General features: G+C 42.5%; 1 protein-coding gene across 2 annotated transcripts; it reads right to left on the reverse strand.

Moving 5' to 3' along the window:
* Window positions 1-977: 977 nt before the first annotated feature.
* Window positions 978-7,915, reverse strand: LOC108924248 (folate transporter 1-like). Of its 2 annotated transcripts, none has more exons than XM_018735483.2 (6): window positions 7,736-7,915; window positions 5,671-5,976; window positions 3,084-3,843; window positions 2,320-2,536; window positions 1,772-1,913; window positions 978-1,463 (listed from the first exon to the last, which is right to left on the reverse strand). In XM_018735483.2, the coding sequence occupies exons 2-6, from the start codon at window positions 5,917-5,919 to the stop codon at window positions 1,266-1,268; spliced, it is 1,566 nt and encodes a 521-aa protein (XP_018590999.1). In that variant the 5' UTR covers window positions 5,920-5,976; window positions 7,736-7,915; the 3' UTR covers window positions 978-1,265. The 2 variants fall into 2 exon arrangements, with proteins under 2 accessions (XP_018590999.1, XP_018591000.1); XM_018735484.2 differs by having other exon boundaries at window positions 2,320-2,512; window positions 7,736-7,914.
* Between the last annotated feature and the right edge of the window lie 5,389 nt (window positions 7,916-13,304).

Below are 13,304 nucleotides of genomic sequence, written 5' to 3' on the forward strand. Positions count from 1 at the left end.
AGAAACAGATACTGTTAAATAATGTTACAGCCATTAAACTTTCTGTAGACTAAAAACACCTTTCTTCTCAGAGGCTATTTAATTATATTTAAAAAAATTGCATGCAAAATATCCATAAAGCTATAAATCCAATATAAATGCTGTATAGTCTCTATGAAAGTTTAGTTCAGACTGTGCTACTAAATTGTGTTTAAATGCTTTGATTTTTCTAAAAAAAAAAAAAAAAAAAGACTCCATTTAATACCATGAAATATAAGTAATCAGGTGTTTTCCAAAACGGATAAAAGAGGTCCGTACAATTTAGAAAGTATGTAGAAAATACATTCAGATGATTATTTCCTTTGTTTTAGCAGCATACAAAGAGCAAGTACATGACAAAATATTACACCAAAAAAACTGAGCATGTTGCACGTAATGATTGTATTTGCAAATTATTTGTTCAGTTTGTTCTGGCACAAATTAAATAGAAACCCGTTAACCTTTTTCACCTTTCATAGGGATTCCACAATTAATAAAAATGACAACCTTTACAAACTGAATGTTTTTCAGATTATTTTAGCATGATTCAAACGATGCTGTCCCCACAATTAGAAGCTCAAAATGGTAATTACCTATGCACCAAACGGCAGTGGTAAACACTACAGAATTTTTTTTAAAAAAAAGAGAAGCATAAGAATCAGCCCTTAGAAGAGCTCAGCCGTACATCCGTCCCATGTGCTCAGAGCTGAGCAAAGTACAGTTCCCAATATTGCGCAATTCCAAACAAGTTCCACCAGTAACACTGCCATCTCCATCAACTGCATGAGTGTTACTCCCCACTGAATCACTTTAATCCATTAAACATTTAGATTTAATTTCCATCTGCCTCCTATAATTCTGGTCCCCCAAAATAAAAAATGAATGTATAATAGATCTTCAAATGTTTCCCACAAGTTTTTGACCATCACGGTGTTCGCAAGTTGTGCTGTTTAATGTACTTTACAGCTTCACTATTGTTCTTTCCTTTTAAAAGTTTGCATAGTAAGTTTGCTTAATAAGTACGTCCTCACCTAAAATAATCGTCCCTCTAAAGTGTCCACATGTATATTATGTTTTTATTCCTAATTCTAGGTTACAGAAGAGAACACTACATGGGAACTGCAGTTTGCTTCTGTCATGAGAATGTTATATTCAATACAAAATGAAAAATGTAAAAAAAAAAAAAAAAACCTGAATGGGAACGGCGTGTACTGTCAACCTGAAAAATGTACCCATTGTATTCCATGTCAAACCTTCACTGAGGCCCCACTGTCCATCGGCTTTGACTTGGTGTCACCCCCCTCCAGTGGAGCGAGTTCCTTACACGAGGGGTCTTTGGCCAGATCGTCCCTCCTGTGGGTGCGGTAGTGCCGGATAAGGACCACGGCCGCAGAGCCCAGGAAGATGATGGTCAGCAGCATAAAGTAGCAGAAGTAAACTGAGAACTGCAAACAAGGGAAATGTTGCTTGAATTCAACCGCAGCATCAAATTAGAATGAAAGTGATCATTTCTATTGTGATGTAACATTACAAATGTACAGCTTCCTATAAACTTTCACTTGAGCATCTAGGAAGAAAGTGACTTGGAACAGGAGCATTACCAGGTATTGTATGGTTCTGAAAACACTGACAAATGAATGCGTTCAGGATATTCTTTACTTGAACATTAGTCAGCAAGCAGATTATTCTGGAAGACATTGTAGAGCTCGGCTGATGATGTTTACTTGGATGGATGTGAGAAGGATCAGCCCACCTGGGAGTGAACAGACAGCGCCAGACCCCTCTTGTCCGCCACGACGATGGTGATGATGGACTTCAGAATGGTCCCGAGGAACGTATTGACTCCGAACACCAAGGCGCACAGCTCTTTCGTAAGAGACGAGGCAATCTGGAAACTGGACACAGAAGGGTGCGCGTATATTTCAAACAAACTGCAGCTAAAATAACCAGAGCCAGGAATGCATCAGGTTTTGAATCTTGCAGATTTTTCCCTTTTTTTTTTTTTTTTTTTTTTTAAATACGCAAACCATGGCTCAGCTCATGAAAACAATCCTTCCAGGGAAAAGAGCCATCAGCACTCTCTGTTTACTACGTATCTAAGTTAACATGAAGCGTATTAAAATCATGTGTCCATCTCTATGTCAAGAAAGTCCATCTCCTTTACTTATCACTCCGTACCGGTGTGAAAATAAAGGACCGTGTATTATCACTAACAGGATAAAAAGAAACAAGCAGTAAGGTGAGCTGCATGGCCCCCTCGGCTGCTTTCCCCCCATGCTGAAAAAGACTTATGGAACTCACTTGGCAAGAGGCACCAGAAACTGGTAGAAGCCCTTGAAAAGGACATAGGACACATAGCAGACCCAGATGCTGCTGGTCGTGCCCATGAGGAGCAGCAGGCCGGCTTGCAGGGCAGTGATAATCCCAATCACCAGCTCTGACCAGAGGTTCCAGCGGATCTTCACAAAGCCCGCTGAAAAGGCGGTGACAGCACCTGGGCACAGCCAGGACACACTTTCTCAAAAACCAGGGACAAAATAAGACAGTTATCACCTGAAGCATGGTAAAACTGACAGCACTTACAAACACACTTGTTACACCATGGACAAAGGCCACATTTCAGCTATTGGATAAAACACATTTGCTTCATTCATTCTGCCGATGCTTTTCTCCAAAGCAGCTTACAATGGTCTACCATAGGGTCATTTTTAATGGAGTAACTCAGGCCAAGTTCCGAGATCAACGGTATCACAGCAGTAAGTGGGATTTGAACCCGTAAACTACGGGTCCATAAGCAGCATCTTTAACCACCACCCAAACCTGCCGGTCGTGATCCCTAGCTTATGATTCAGCTCAAAATCCATGTGACTTAAAACAATTTTCTTGGAAACTAAATTAAGCTTCAAATATTAACATTAGGACGGATTTTTCTGAAAATACGGCATGAAAATTTATAAGTATCTTTTGTACGAGGAATGTTCACACATTACACACGATGCTGTGTCACATTGGTCTGCATTTAAACCACCCTTTGGAGACACTGAGTTCTTATTTAAAGCACCTACCTAGCAGAGTAGAGGCTGCCTCCACACCCCCGTTGTAGACGTGCTTGTTTTCAGCAGCAGGATAGACCTTGTTCCAAAGAAGATGCACGTATAAGAGCACTAGGTAGTACCCGGCAGAGCTGAAGACCATCCAGAGGCTCCAGAGCCGAAGGCAGGGGACCCTAACCACATTCCGCAGCTCTTTCAGCATTTGAACAAACAGTGAACTCTTCCAGGACGAAGCTGGAGATTGATCAGTCTGACCAGTGGTCTCGCTGCACTTCATTTTGTCCAGCTCAAAGTGGGCAGCGCCCTCCTCCCGCCACTCCCGGTTGAAGAACAGGCTGCGTTTGGGCCAGGGCAGGAAGATGGAGAGCAGCAGTCCAAAGGAAACAAAGCCCAGCGAGACAGTGCTGAGCGTCGCGTAGGAAACCCCTCCGAATGACATGCACAGCTGGCCGAGCACCGAGCTGAGGAAGACGCCCAGCAGCACAGCGGAGCGCGAGTAGCCGGCCACACGCTGGTAGAGTGCTGGCGTCACCAGGGAAAAGATGTAGGAGGAGTAGGCGATACGCGTCGCCATCGTGATGCCATAGAAGACCTCCATCCACTGCATCTGAAGCAACGTGGTGCCCAGGAGAAGTAAGAGCCAGACAGACACATGGCTGAGGCTCTGCAGCACTAGAAAGGGCTTATAGCGCAGGTAGTCTGTGAGCAGGAAGACGGGCACCAGCACTGCCATGTAGGAGTAGGGTAGCATCGGGCTGATTTCGTTCGTCACCTACAAGGCAAGATAGAGCAGAAGAAGCCCGACACACACTCTTTAGATTCATACAGCTGGTTCTATCAAGGCATCCTTCCCTAAAAAGTAACCCCGTGCCTTCTGAACGTTTATACAGCCACTGATAGCTTCCTGTTCTAGTGTGGTGCAGTGTTATTTCCATCAATGTCATTTCCACAATTTCACATTAAAATGAGATACGAAGACATTTTTGGAATCATATTAGAAACAAAAAACTTGACAGTTATTTCATTTTGCCAGACAAGTATTGAGGCACACGCACTAAAATGTAAACGAGACCCAGCGGTGCTTGTGAGGAACCCTGCCATGTTCAGCTGGATGCATGAAAAATGAATACGACTGCGAAATTGCACACGGGAAACAGCTGGTGAGATCAGATACAAAATATTGTCACGAAGGCCCACGAAGTGCCTGTGGAACTTCAGATTGAACTTTTCAGGGGGCAAAAATGTTGCAGATGATGAGCCCTGTGCTTCCAACATAGGCTCTGGACCACCTCTACCCTCAAGACTTTCGAGAGAGGCGAATATTCTCCGAAGGCAGTGTATTTAACAGTGTAATCGGTGGGAAATCAGCCATTCTGACATCTCAAACTGTAACATATATAAATTCAAAGTATATGTATGAAAATTTCAAACAGTTATTAATACCGTTTCATTCTATTTCTGCTTTAAACCCACACGAATGGCATGGAGCACAGGGAAAGTGTAAGCTTCTTTTCTCGAGAGCGAAAAAGTTCAACAACAAGGTCTACACCTGACCCACTTCAGGGGAATGTGAACTTCAACCCCACTGAATGCCTCGCAGCAGTCGCCCACTCCGGGAGCAGCAGGAATCTGTTAAACAGCCGTGACAACCGGAGGTTTCCCCGAGACAAACACTAACGAGAAACAAAATGTGAACATTGTGAAAGAACAATGTGTGCAGTACTGTGTTTACTGTACTCCCTGGTTTTATTTATTTCAACAGCGACAGTGAACGTACACTATGTACACTAATACACTGACGGTGTAAAGCTACACTGTGTGCACTTAATTCTAAGTGCTAGTGCTGTGCATCCATGAGTGTAAATTCCATTTATTCATTATATAATAAAGCATCGACCCGCAGTCAGTAATGGCTTGTCCTACTACAGGGTCACAGTGGTCTGGAGTCTGTCCCAGAAGCATAGGGCATGTGACAGAGTACACACCCCCAACACAGGGAAATCACACACACACACACACACACACGGGCAATCTAGAGTGAATTCTCCTGAAACACATGTGTTTGGACTGCAGGAGGAAACCAGAGAACTCGGAGGAAACCCATGAGAACATGGAGGGGGACACGTCTTTCAAGTGCCACGAAAACAGTGTTTCAGGCGCTCTGCCCATACAGGTAGGCAGGCTTCATGAGAAGATTGACCCCACATTGGCAAAATGTCATCAAGGCACCTGGTTGAAGATGGTCATATAATAACATAATAATTCTCCAGCAGGTTCGGTAATTCTGCGAAACTCAACGACTGATAAAAAATTAACATGGTGAACAGAACAGAAGGCGAACGCTCATTAAAGGTGAAACGAATTGTCTTCTTCTTCTTCTCTTTGAGAACAGCCACATTTATTGGTACAAGAGGATACCGAAGGGATGTAACAGGCTGCCATTCATGTTCCATTTCATGTTCAAAAGACGTTCTACACTGTGCGCTAGAAGGTATTTTCACATATAGTGTGTGTAAAACAGTGTTTTTTTTTTTTTTTTTAACAGTCCTCGCTGTCTGCACCACAAAAGGACCTTTTAAGTTGACGTGTACCACCTGACCTGTTCCCTCGTAAAGTTCTTCTCGGCGCTGAGCAGCAGTGGAGTGATGAATGCCTCCCCAGGCCTCAGGTGCACTATGAAGCCGTAGAAGCACAGGAAGGCGACAGACCACCTGTGCATTCGAGGTGCCCGTGTGACACCTGCTGGCAGAGCTGGGGGAGCCGTCTCTGTGTCGTCCATGTGGCACGGTTCGCTGTTGAGCTCCTTCTGGGTCTCCTCGGTGTCATCTGCTTCGACTGCTTCCACCATGTTTCCCTGAACTGTCCTGCAGGACTGAATCCGTGCCCACCAGCAGCTCTCAGGAACCTGGATTCCATGTTCATAAAAGTTCAGAAACATGAACAGCACAGAAGCAGGTATTATTTTCGGCAGGTAAACATAAACTCTGCTTTGAGCAGGCAGGTCTTTGAACTTGAACCTGATGCAATAACTGTCAAATATGACTAGAATATGGTTGAGGACTTCAATGTAAGCTTTACCCTTATCCAACTTTCTAATGAGACAGTGCGCCTTTGTTCATTTACATTTATTCATTTAGCAGATGCTTTTCTCCAAAGTGATGTACATCTCACAGAAAATACAATGTGTTCATTACATTAGGAGGAAGAGAGACACAGATGCAGACATGTGATTCTTAAGTAAACCTAGTTTGTTTCTTTCCGCTTTATGCACCGATGTTCATCACATGAGTAGGTGCACAAAACTCAGGATAGACTAATCCTGCTCACCTTCCTACAATTTTTTTTTCCTTTAAAAAAAAAAAAGGTGCACAAACATTTACATACAATACAGGATTAGCAGCTGTGTAAAGGTTTATCTGGGCATGATCATAAAGTTATGGTGTATGAACATTTACACCATACATAAACTTGAGAAATCATAGGCAAAGTAAGTCCTGAAAAGGTGAGTCTTCAGACCCTTCTGGAATGCAGACAGAGTTTCAGCAGTTCTGAGTGACAGGGGGAGATCATTCCACCACAGTGCAGCCTGTTCAGCCTGAATGTTCACCTGAAAAATGTCCCCATTTTAAATTAATAAAGACAAATGTTTCAATCTCATATGGATTTCCACCGCCTTCTTCCCTCAAAAAAGCTGGAGGCCTTTCTTCTTGAAGAACAGTAGCGCTGGTAGTGGAGTGGTTAGAGCTGCTGCCTTTGGACCCAAAGATCACATGTTCAATCCCCTCCTCCAGCTGCAGTACCCATGAACAAGGTACTTACCATAAACCGCTCCAGTAAAATTACCCAGCTGTATAAATGGGTAAATAACTGTAGTTAGACTACACTTTGGAGAAAAGGATCAGCTAAATGAATGAAAATACATGAGTGGTGTAGGCGTAATACACAGAATTCAGTATGAGAGCTGAAGACTAACAGTGGATCCTTTATTTTAATACATTGTTAGGTGATCCTCTAATTTCCTCAACCCTATTTATTACGAAAGGCTTATGAAAGAAAGCAGCAGGAGATGATGGTCGCAGGGAGGGAGCAAAGATTAATTAAGAAGAAGTGAGTCGTGCTCGCGCGCACAGTCATCAAGAATGAAGCGCGGGAAAAGGAGAAGAGTGACAAAGAAGGAAGGAAGAGCAGGATGTTATTAGAGTTAGAATAACAACATGGATTTGTTGAGTAGAAGCGTGACTAAGCGAAGCGAATAACATACTCATACTGTCGTTGTTGTTTTTTCTTTGCTCTCGGTCGGATTGACAGCGTAATCTGTAGCCAGGCAGGAAGCATCAACCGCAACGAAATTCCTTTTTTTGCTATGAATTTTGCTATATATCGCTGAATGAGAGTGAGTTTTATAATTATATATATAATTGGTCAAGGCAAGTGAAGTGAAACGTGTTGTTGTAAAATAGAAGCATCAAGAACACGATGTTCTTCAGTGAAGAACATAATGTTCTGATGCTGCGTGCTTCAGTACTGTCACGTCGTCAGTCAGTGTCACTTCACTTCACTTGCCTTGCCTTTGCCAAATAAAACTCATTCTCATTCAACAGTAAGGGAGCGATAGTACAGGACTACGATACACCTTAATACACAAACAAATTATCGCCGTTTACCTTTATTCTTTGTTTTCTCACTCTTGTCTCTTCGGTTATTTACTCCTGAATGGCTGAGCTCTCAGGAAGAATTCTGAGAAGTGTAGTTTTATTTACGCTCTCGCCGTGTCTTAAAGGAGGAGCTAAAAACTACAAGAACCGTCATGCACTTTGGAACGCAGCGATTGGCTCTTCAGGATCCCCCGTCCAAATCTGGAGCTCCGTCTAGTTTCCGGGTTCTTTAGGTTGACTGTAAAGCTTTTATGCGACTGAAGTCTCACTAAATAAAAATTAAAACAAAACGAAAACGTTACTGTGCTATTACTATATGTAACATAACTAGTCAAAGGTAGTCAAGTTTCAGTGCAATGAGTGAAACAATGAGGAGTCTGTACCTTCAATCAAGTTGGTGGCCTAACAATGGAGGAACATTTCAGTAAATAAATAGCTTGTGTTTACTCATTGGTGCAAATACTGAAGAAAGGAAAGTAGATGATAAATCAGCTGGTAACACGGTGGTTCGCGCTGCTGGCTCTACAACCAAGGTTGCAGGTTTGAATCCCACCTCTAGCTGTAGTACACTTGAGCAAGCAAGGTACTTATCCTACATTGCTGGTAAACTTGCCCTGCTATATCAAAAGGTAAATAAATTGTAATTTGCTTTGGAGAGAAGTGTCAGCTAAATAAATCAGTGCAAATTAACAACTAAATAAAATGTACCTTAATAGGTTGAGCACAAATGCTTGTGCTGTGAGGGGAAGAAGGTGTGATTCCCAATGTAAACATGATTATCCATCCATTTGGTCTTATTTTTTTTTATTATTATTATTATTATTATTATTTTATTGCTTACTATTTGAATTGTCTTTGAATTAATGCAGGTTGCTTTATTCAAATTAAGTGGTACCTTTAACCCGCAGCAGTAGACTTTCTGAACCTAGATGGGCCCCAGGACTGTTACTTGCAGCTCCTCCATCTGAGTGCTCAATTTAAATAATATACAATTTTCCAGAGCTTCTCCTGTTTTGCTGAGCACATCAGGCACTGCCTTTTCTTCTGAGAGTTCTCAAGAATACAGTTGTTACATGCGCTGTGATTCCCCCTTTCCTGAGACAGATAGGGCAGGAGGGCGCATAGCGGTTAAAGACTGAGATTGTTAACCTGCTGGCATCCAGCTGAAGTCAAACTTCAACACGATTGCAGTACATCTGAGCAAGGGAATTGCTCCTGCCAAATACACAGGTCTCATACAGGAGATCAAGACAAAGGAAAACCCTTATTTTTTTTTCCTTTTGGAAAAGGCAATATATGTGTGAAGAACTATTGTAAATTATTTTTTCACATTACGTTTTCTCTTTGTAATCTTTAGGGTGAAATTGTGGCTTCGCTACACTGAAAGGCTGCTCATGTTACGAACTTTCAAGTTATGAATTTTCAGAAATGTTAATAAACTGTTAGCAGTTGATTTTTATTTTTTTTCCCCCATTTTTTTCGCCATTACATTTTGTAAAATTCCTTTGTTCTGCGGAGTGAATTTGAACTGTGTTTCTGTGCTCGGCCGTTAGTTGCTAAATAGCACCCAAAAATACCCAGAGTAATTCTGTTCAACACGTAGTGCAACTGGTGTGTGATTTTTGTGTTTGCCGGTAATTAGATGATGAACGTGGCAAATGCTTATGGAATAAATCTGTCAACAATCAACATCGAATAAAAATTTATTGACAAGTTTTTTTTTAAGATTCTGCCTGTTTTCTGTACGTCAAAGACAACAAAAATGCTGAAATAGCTTGCAAATTATTTTTATTTATTATTCCTATACCCAAGTTTCTTACACAACCAAACTAGGAAATAAATCAAGTGACAGCTTTTATTAAGCTTTTATTGACTGTGTTGATCGTAAAGAAAGTTGAAAGTTGCAGAAGATGATTATATACTATATGCTTGTGTCATGAACTGGTCAGCTACTGGTACTGCATATAAGCTTTTGTTGATGAGCTGTTTCTGTGTTCAGTCATTTTAAATGGGATTTAGTTTTAAATTATATATAATCTTGTTTCAGGGCCAGTTCTTTACATTTCAGCCCCTGGACTGATAACATTACCTGGATCATCTGAGGAGCAGCACTCCTCTGCACTCCAGCAATAACAGAGAAATTGCAAGTGGTTGCAGGGACATTGTATCACCCTCAAAGGAGAGAGAGTTTTGGATGTTGGTAATTGCCCAAATTCTTCAGTTTGTGAAGCTGGGGTAAAATAATGAATTTAGATTCAATTAGCCATATTATTGAATATTTTAATTAATTACATTACAGGGAGTTAAAACATCCAAATACAATAGGAAAGCACATAGAAAAAGGACCCTGTCCATGTATGTTATTAATATTTATAAATCAAAATTGTACCAGTGAAAGCAACTGAAACCTTAGCAGTCATGCAAATAACCATTTTTTTGATGCAATAAGATTAATGCTTTTGCTTTTCGCATCATGAATTCTTGAGTTTGGTGTGGGTTTGTTCTTTATATTCCTGCAGCAGAGCGCAGCTTCCACCACAGTTTTCAGTTAAACAATTACATGGAAAAGCGGCGAATTTTAACATTTCAATGGAATGGCATAGTGGAAAACAGAAATGCAACAAACTGCACCAGAAGAATATTTCACTTAGTTTATTTTAGTTCAGTACCTGGACTGATTACTTTTGGCTTTAATATAATACATTAGAAAGTAAGTAAACATGAATTTTGTTTGGAGGATGATAGTTATTTTTTACAGCGCTGGTTTCTCACACTCCTATCAATACACTTCAACACATCCAATTTTATTATGAAAATATGAGAGGTTCTCTTAATTTTTTCTTTGTAATATTTGCCAGAGGGGGTGCAGTGGCGCAGTGGCGCAGTGGGTTGGACCGGGTCCTGCTCTCCAGTGGGTCTGGGGTTCGAGTCCCGCTTGGGGTGCCTTGTGACGGACTGGCATCCCGTCCTGGTTGTGTGTCCCCCCCTCCGGCCTTACGCCCTGTGTTGCTGGGTAGGCTCCTGTTCCCCGCGACCCCCTATGGGACAAGTGGTTCAGAAGATGTGTGTGTGTGTGTATTTGCCAGATAAGCTTGATATTCCTAGCAGCATCAGCTTGTATGCACAGCTGCTTGCGGGTTTGTACCTTTGGACTAATTACTGAACAGAGCCACAGCATCACAGACCCTTCATACCAGGGTGAGTGATCCATGCTCTTATAGTCCAGATTGATGAATTCTCATGTCACAGTTGTCTGTATAATGGGGGAAGGGTATGTTTGTCAATAATGTTTGTATGTTTAATATTCAGTACATAATGTTGATGTTCGTTATCTGATCTTAGATAAAAATGTCCTGATGCATGATCCTTCAGCTCTGGAGTTACTCACCCGGTCCCAGCATCACAGACCAACTGCTTACATAGAGTTTCAACTAACACACAGCACAGGATGGCTTATGATCACCTCTGCAATGTTTTACGGTGACATTGCGTGATGAGCGTTTCACTATACATGAGACCCGAGAAATGGAGACAGGCCAAATGCAAAGCCTTTGATTTAGTGGCATTTAAACTGCTTTGGGTGATTAACGGTGCTGGTAGTATTCTTCAGGACTGGTTTCTGCCCCTCCACATGTATATTTACGATATTATAATAAACTGATACAGGCTACCGCCTGTGGAGTCACTACATTGTTGTTAGAGTGGGATATGAACCAGTTCTTGGCACCTCAGCAGAGAGAAGTTATACCCACTACAATATGTGCAACTCAGCATAGCAGCTGACACTAAGCAAACATAAGAATGGTGCATGGAATTATTTTTTATTTATTTCTTTATACAGAGGTCTTTATCGAAGGTGGCTTACGGTATTAGCTGTTTTTGTACGGACAGTACAAATTTATATTTATTTAAATGCATATATATATAATGAGTACATACACACATGCAAAATTAAGTTTCATAGAACTTACAGTATGTAATTTCTGTTCCCCGATACAACATTTGATTACAGTAAAATTCAAATACATTGAAGACCATGATGTCACATCCACGCCCACACCTCAAACGACAACACCTGACTCTGCTCCAGCACCAGATTAACCGCTCACCCTTTAAAAGACCCTCCTCAGCTCCCATACCTTTGCAGAATCTCATCAGAGACAACTGCCCTTTCCTTGTGGCTCCTCGCTCATCTCCAGTTCTCAGTTCACGTTCTCCGGTTGTTGACCCTTCGCTTTGTTTCTCGACCACTTCCATGGATCTTCGTTCTGACCCTGAACGCCAATCAACCGACCACCCGCCTGTCCCTGACATCGAGAACTTGCCTGATCCTCTGAATCGAGATGAACGACCCTGCTCTTGGGTCCTTCTGTCCCGGTTCACCGTGACACATGAGAGTACATATAGGTATGACAGCAGCAGCCAGCCGATGTTAACAGCTGCTTGTCCTGAGCCTAACCCCAATGGCAAGGAGGGAGGGAACACACCCTGGATGGGACACCAGTCCACCACAAGGCACTCCAAGCAGGACTCGAAGCCCAGACTTACAGCACAACCGGCACTGGTCAAACCAGCCGCACCACCATGCACCCCGTAACAGCAGCAATAATTTCTACATGAAAAATTAAGTCCTTTCATCATTGTTTATTCTATGTATATGTTTTACTGTTGAAGGGGGTGCAGTGGCGCAGTGGGTTGGACCACAGTCCTGCTTTTCGGTGGGTCTGGGGTTCGAGTCCTGCTTGGGGTGCCTTGCGATGGACTGGCGTCCCGTCCTGGGTGTGTCCCCTCCCCCTCCGGCCTTCCGCCCTGAGTTGCCGGGTTAGGCTCCGGTTCCCCGTGACCCCGTATGGGACAAGCGGTTCTGAAAATGTGTGTGTGTGTGTTTTACTGTTGTTTCACCTTTTGATCAGTGGCAGCATTGGTCAGCCCTGGCCTACTACAGCTGCATTTCTGCTCATTTTTTGGAAATGCATTTCACTGAGCACAGCGCTGTTTGCTGAATCGGTTTGTACCCACATAATCCCTTCAGTAAAGCAATTAAGCGCCGAGGAAGAACGACTGGAGGTGGACATCGCTGGTATATATCAACATGCTGTTCTGAGCGAGTATTCTGCTCAATCCAATTTCTGCTTGTGAAATCTATCCCTGCCCCAGCCTTCATATCGAGGAATCCCACTATGACATTTAAATCATAGTCTTAGGTTAAATATTTAATGAGAATGGGTCCATCTTTAGTGGCTCTCCCTCCTTCCGTCAAACATCCCAGTGAGTCCATGCACACACACTCCATTTCTCCCACACCGGTGCTCCTGGAGTGGGCATTGGAGGCTGGCAGTAGATGCTTTCCAGCCCAGCAGTGGGTATGGCTTTGATTAGGTAATTAGAGCAGTTGGATTTCTTCAGGACAGAGCAGAATAAACATTAACGTCACAATACGGTGTTCCGCAGCTGTAGGGGACATGCCAAATGTTGTCCAAATGACTAAGTAAATCTGAAAGTCACATGAACACTTGCAGGCGCTTGGCTACACATGCGGCTTATAGGGACTCCTATACCTGTACAATCTAACACCCAC

This window comes from Scleropages formosus, chromosome 21 (assembly GCF_900964775.1).
Source record: "Scleropages formosus chromosome 21, fSclFor1.1, whole genome shotgun sequence".
Taxonomy (NCBI): domain Eukaryota; kingdom Metazoa; phylum Chordata; class Actinopteri; order Osteoglossiformes; family Osteoglossidae; genus Scleropages; species Scleropages formosus.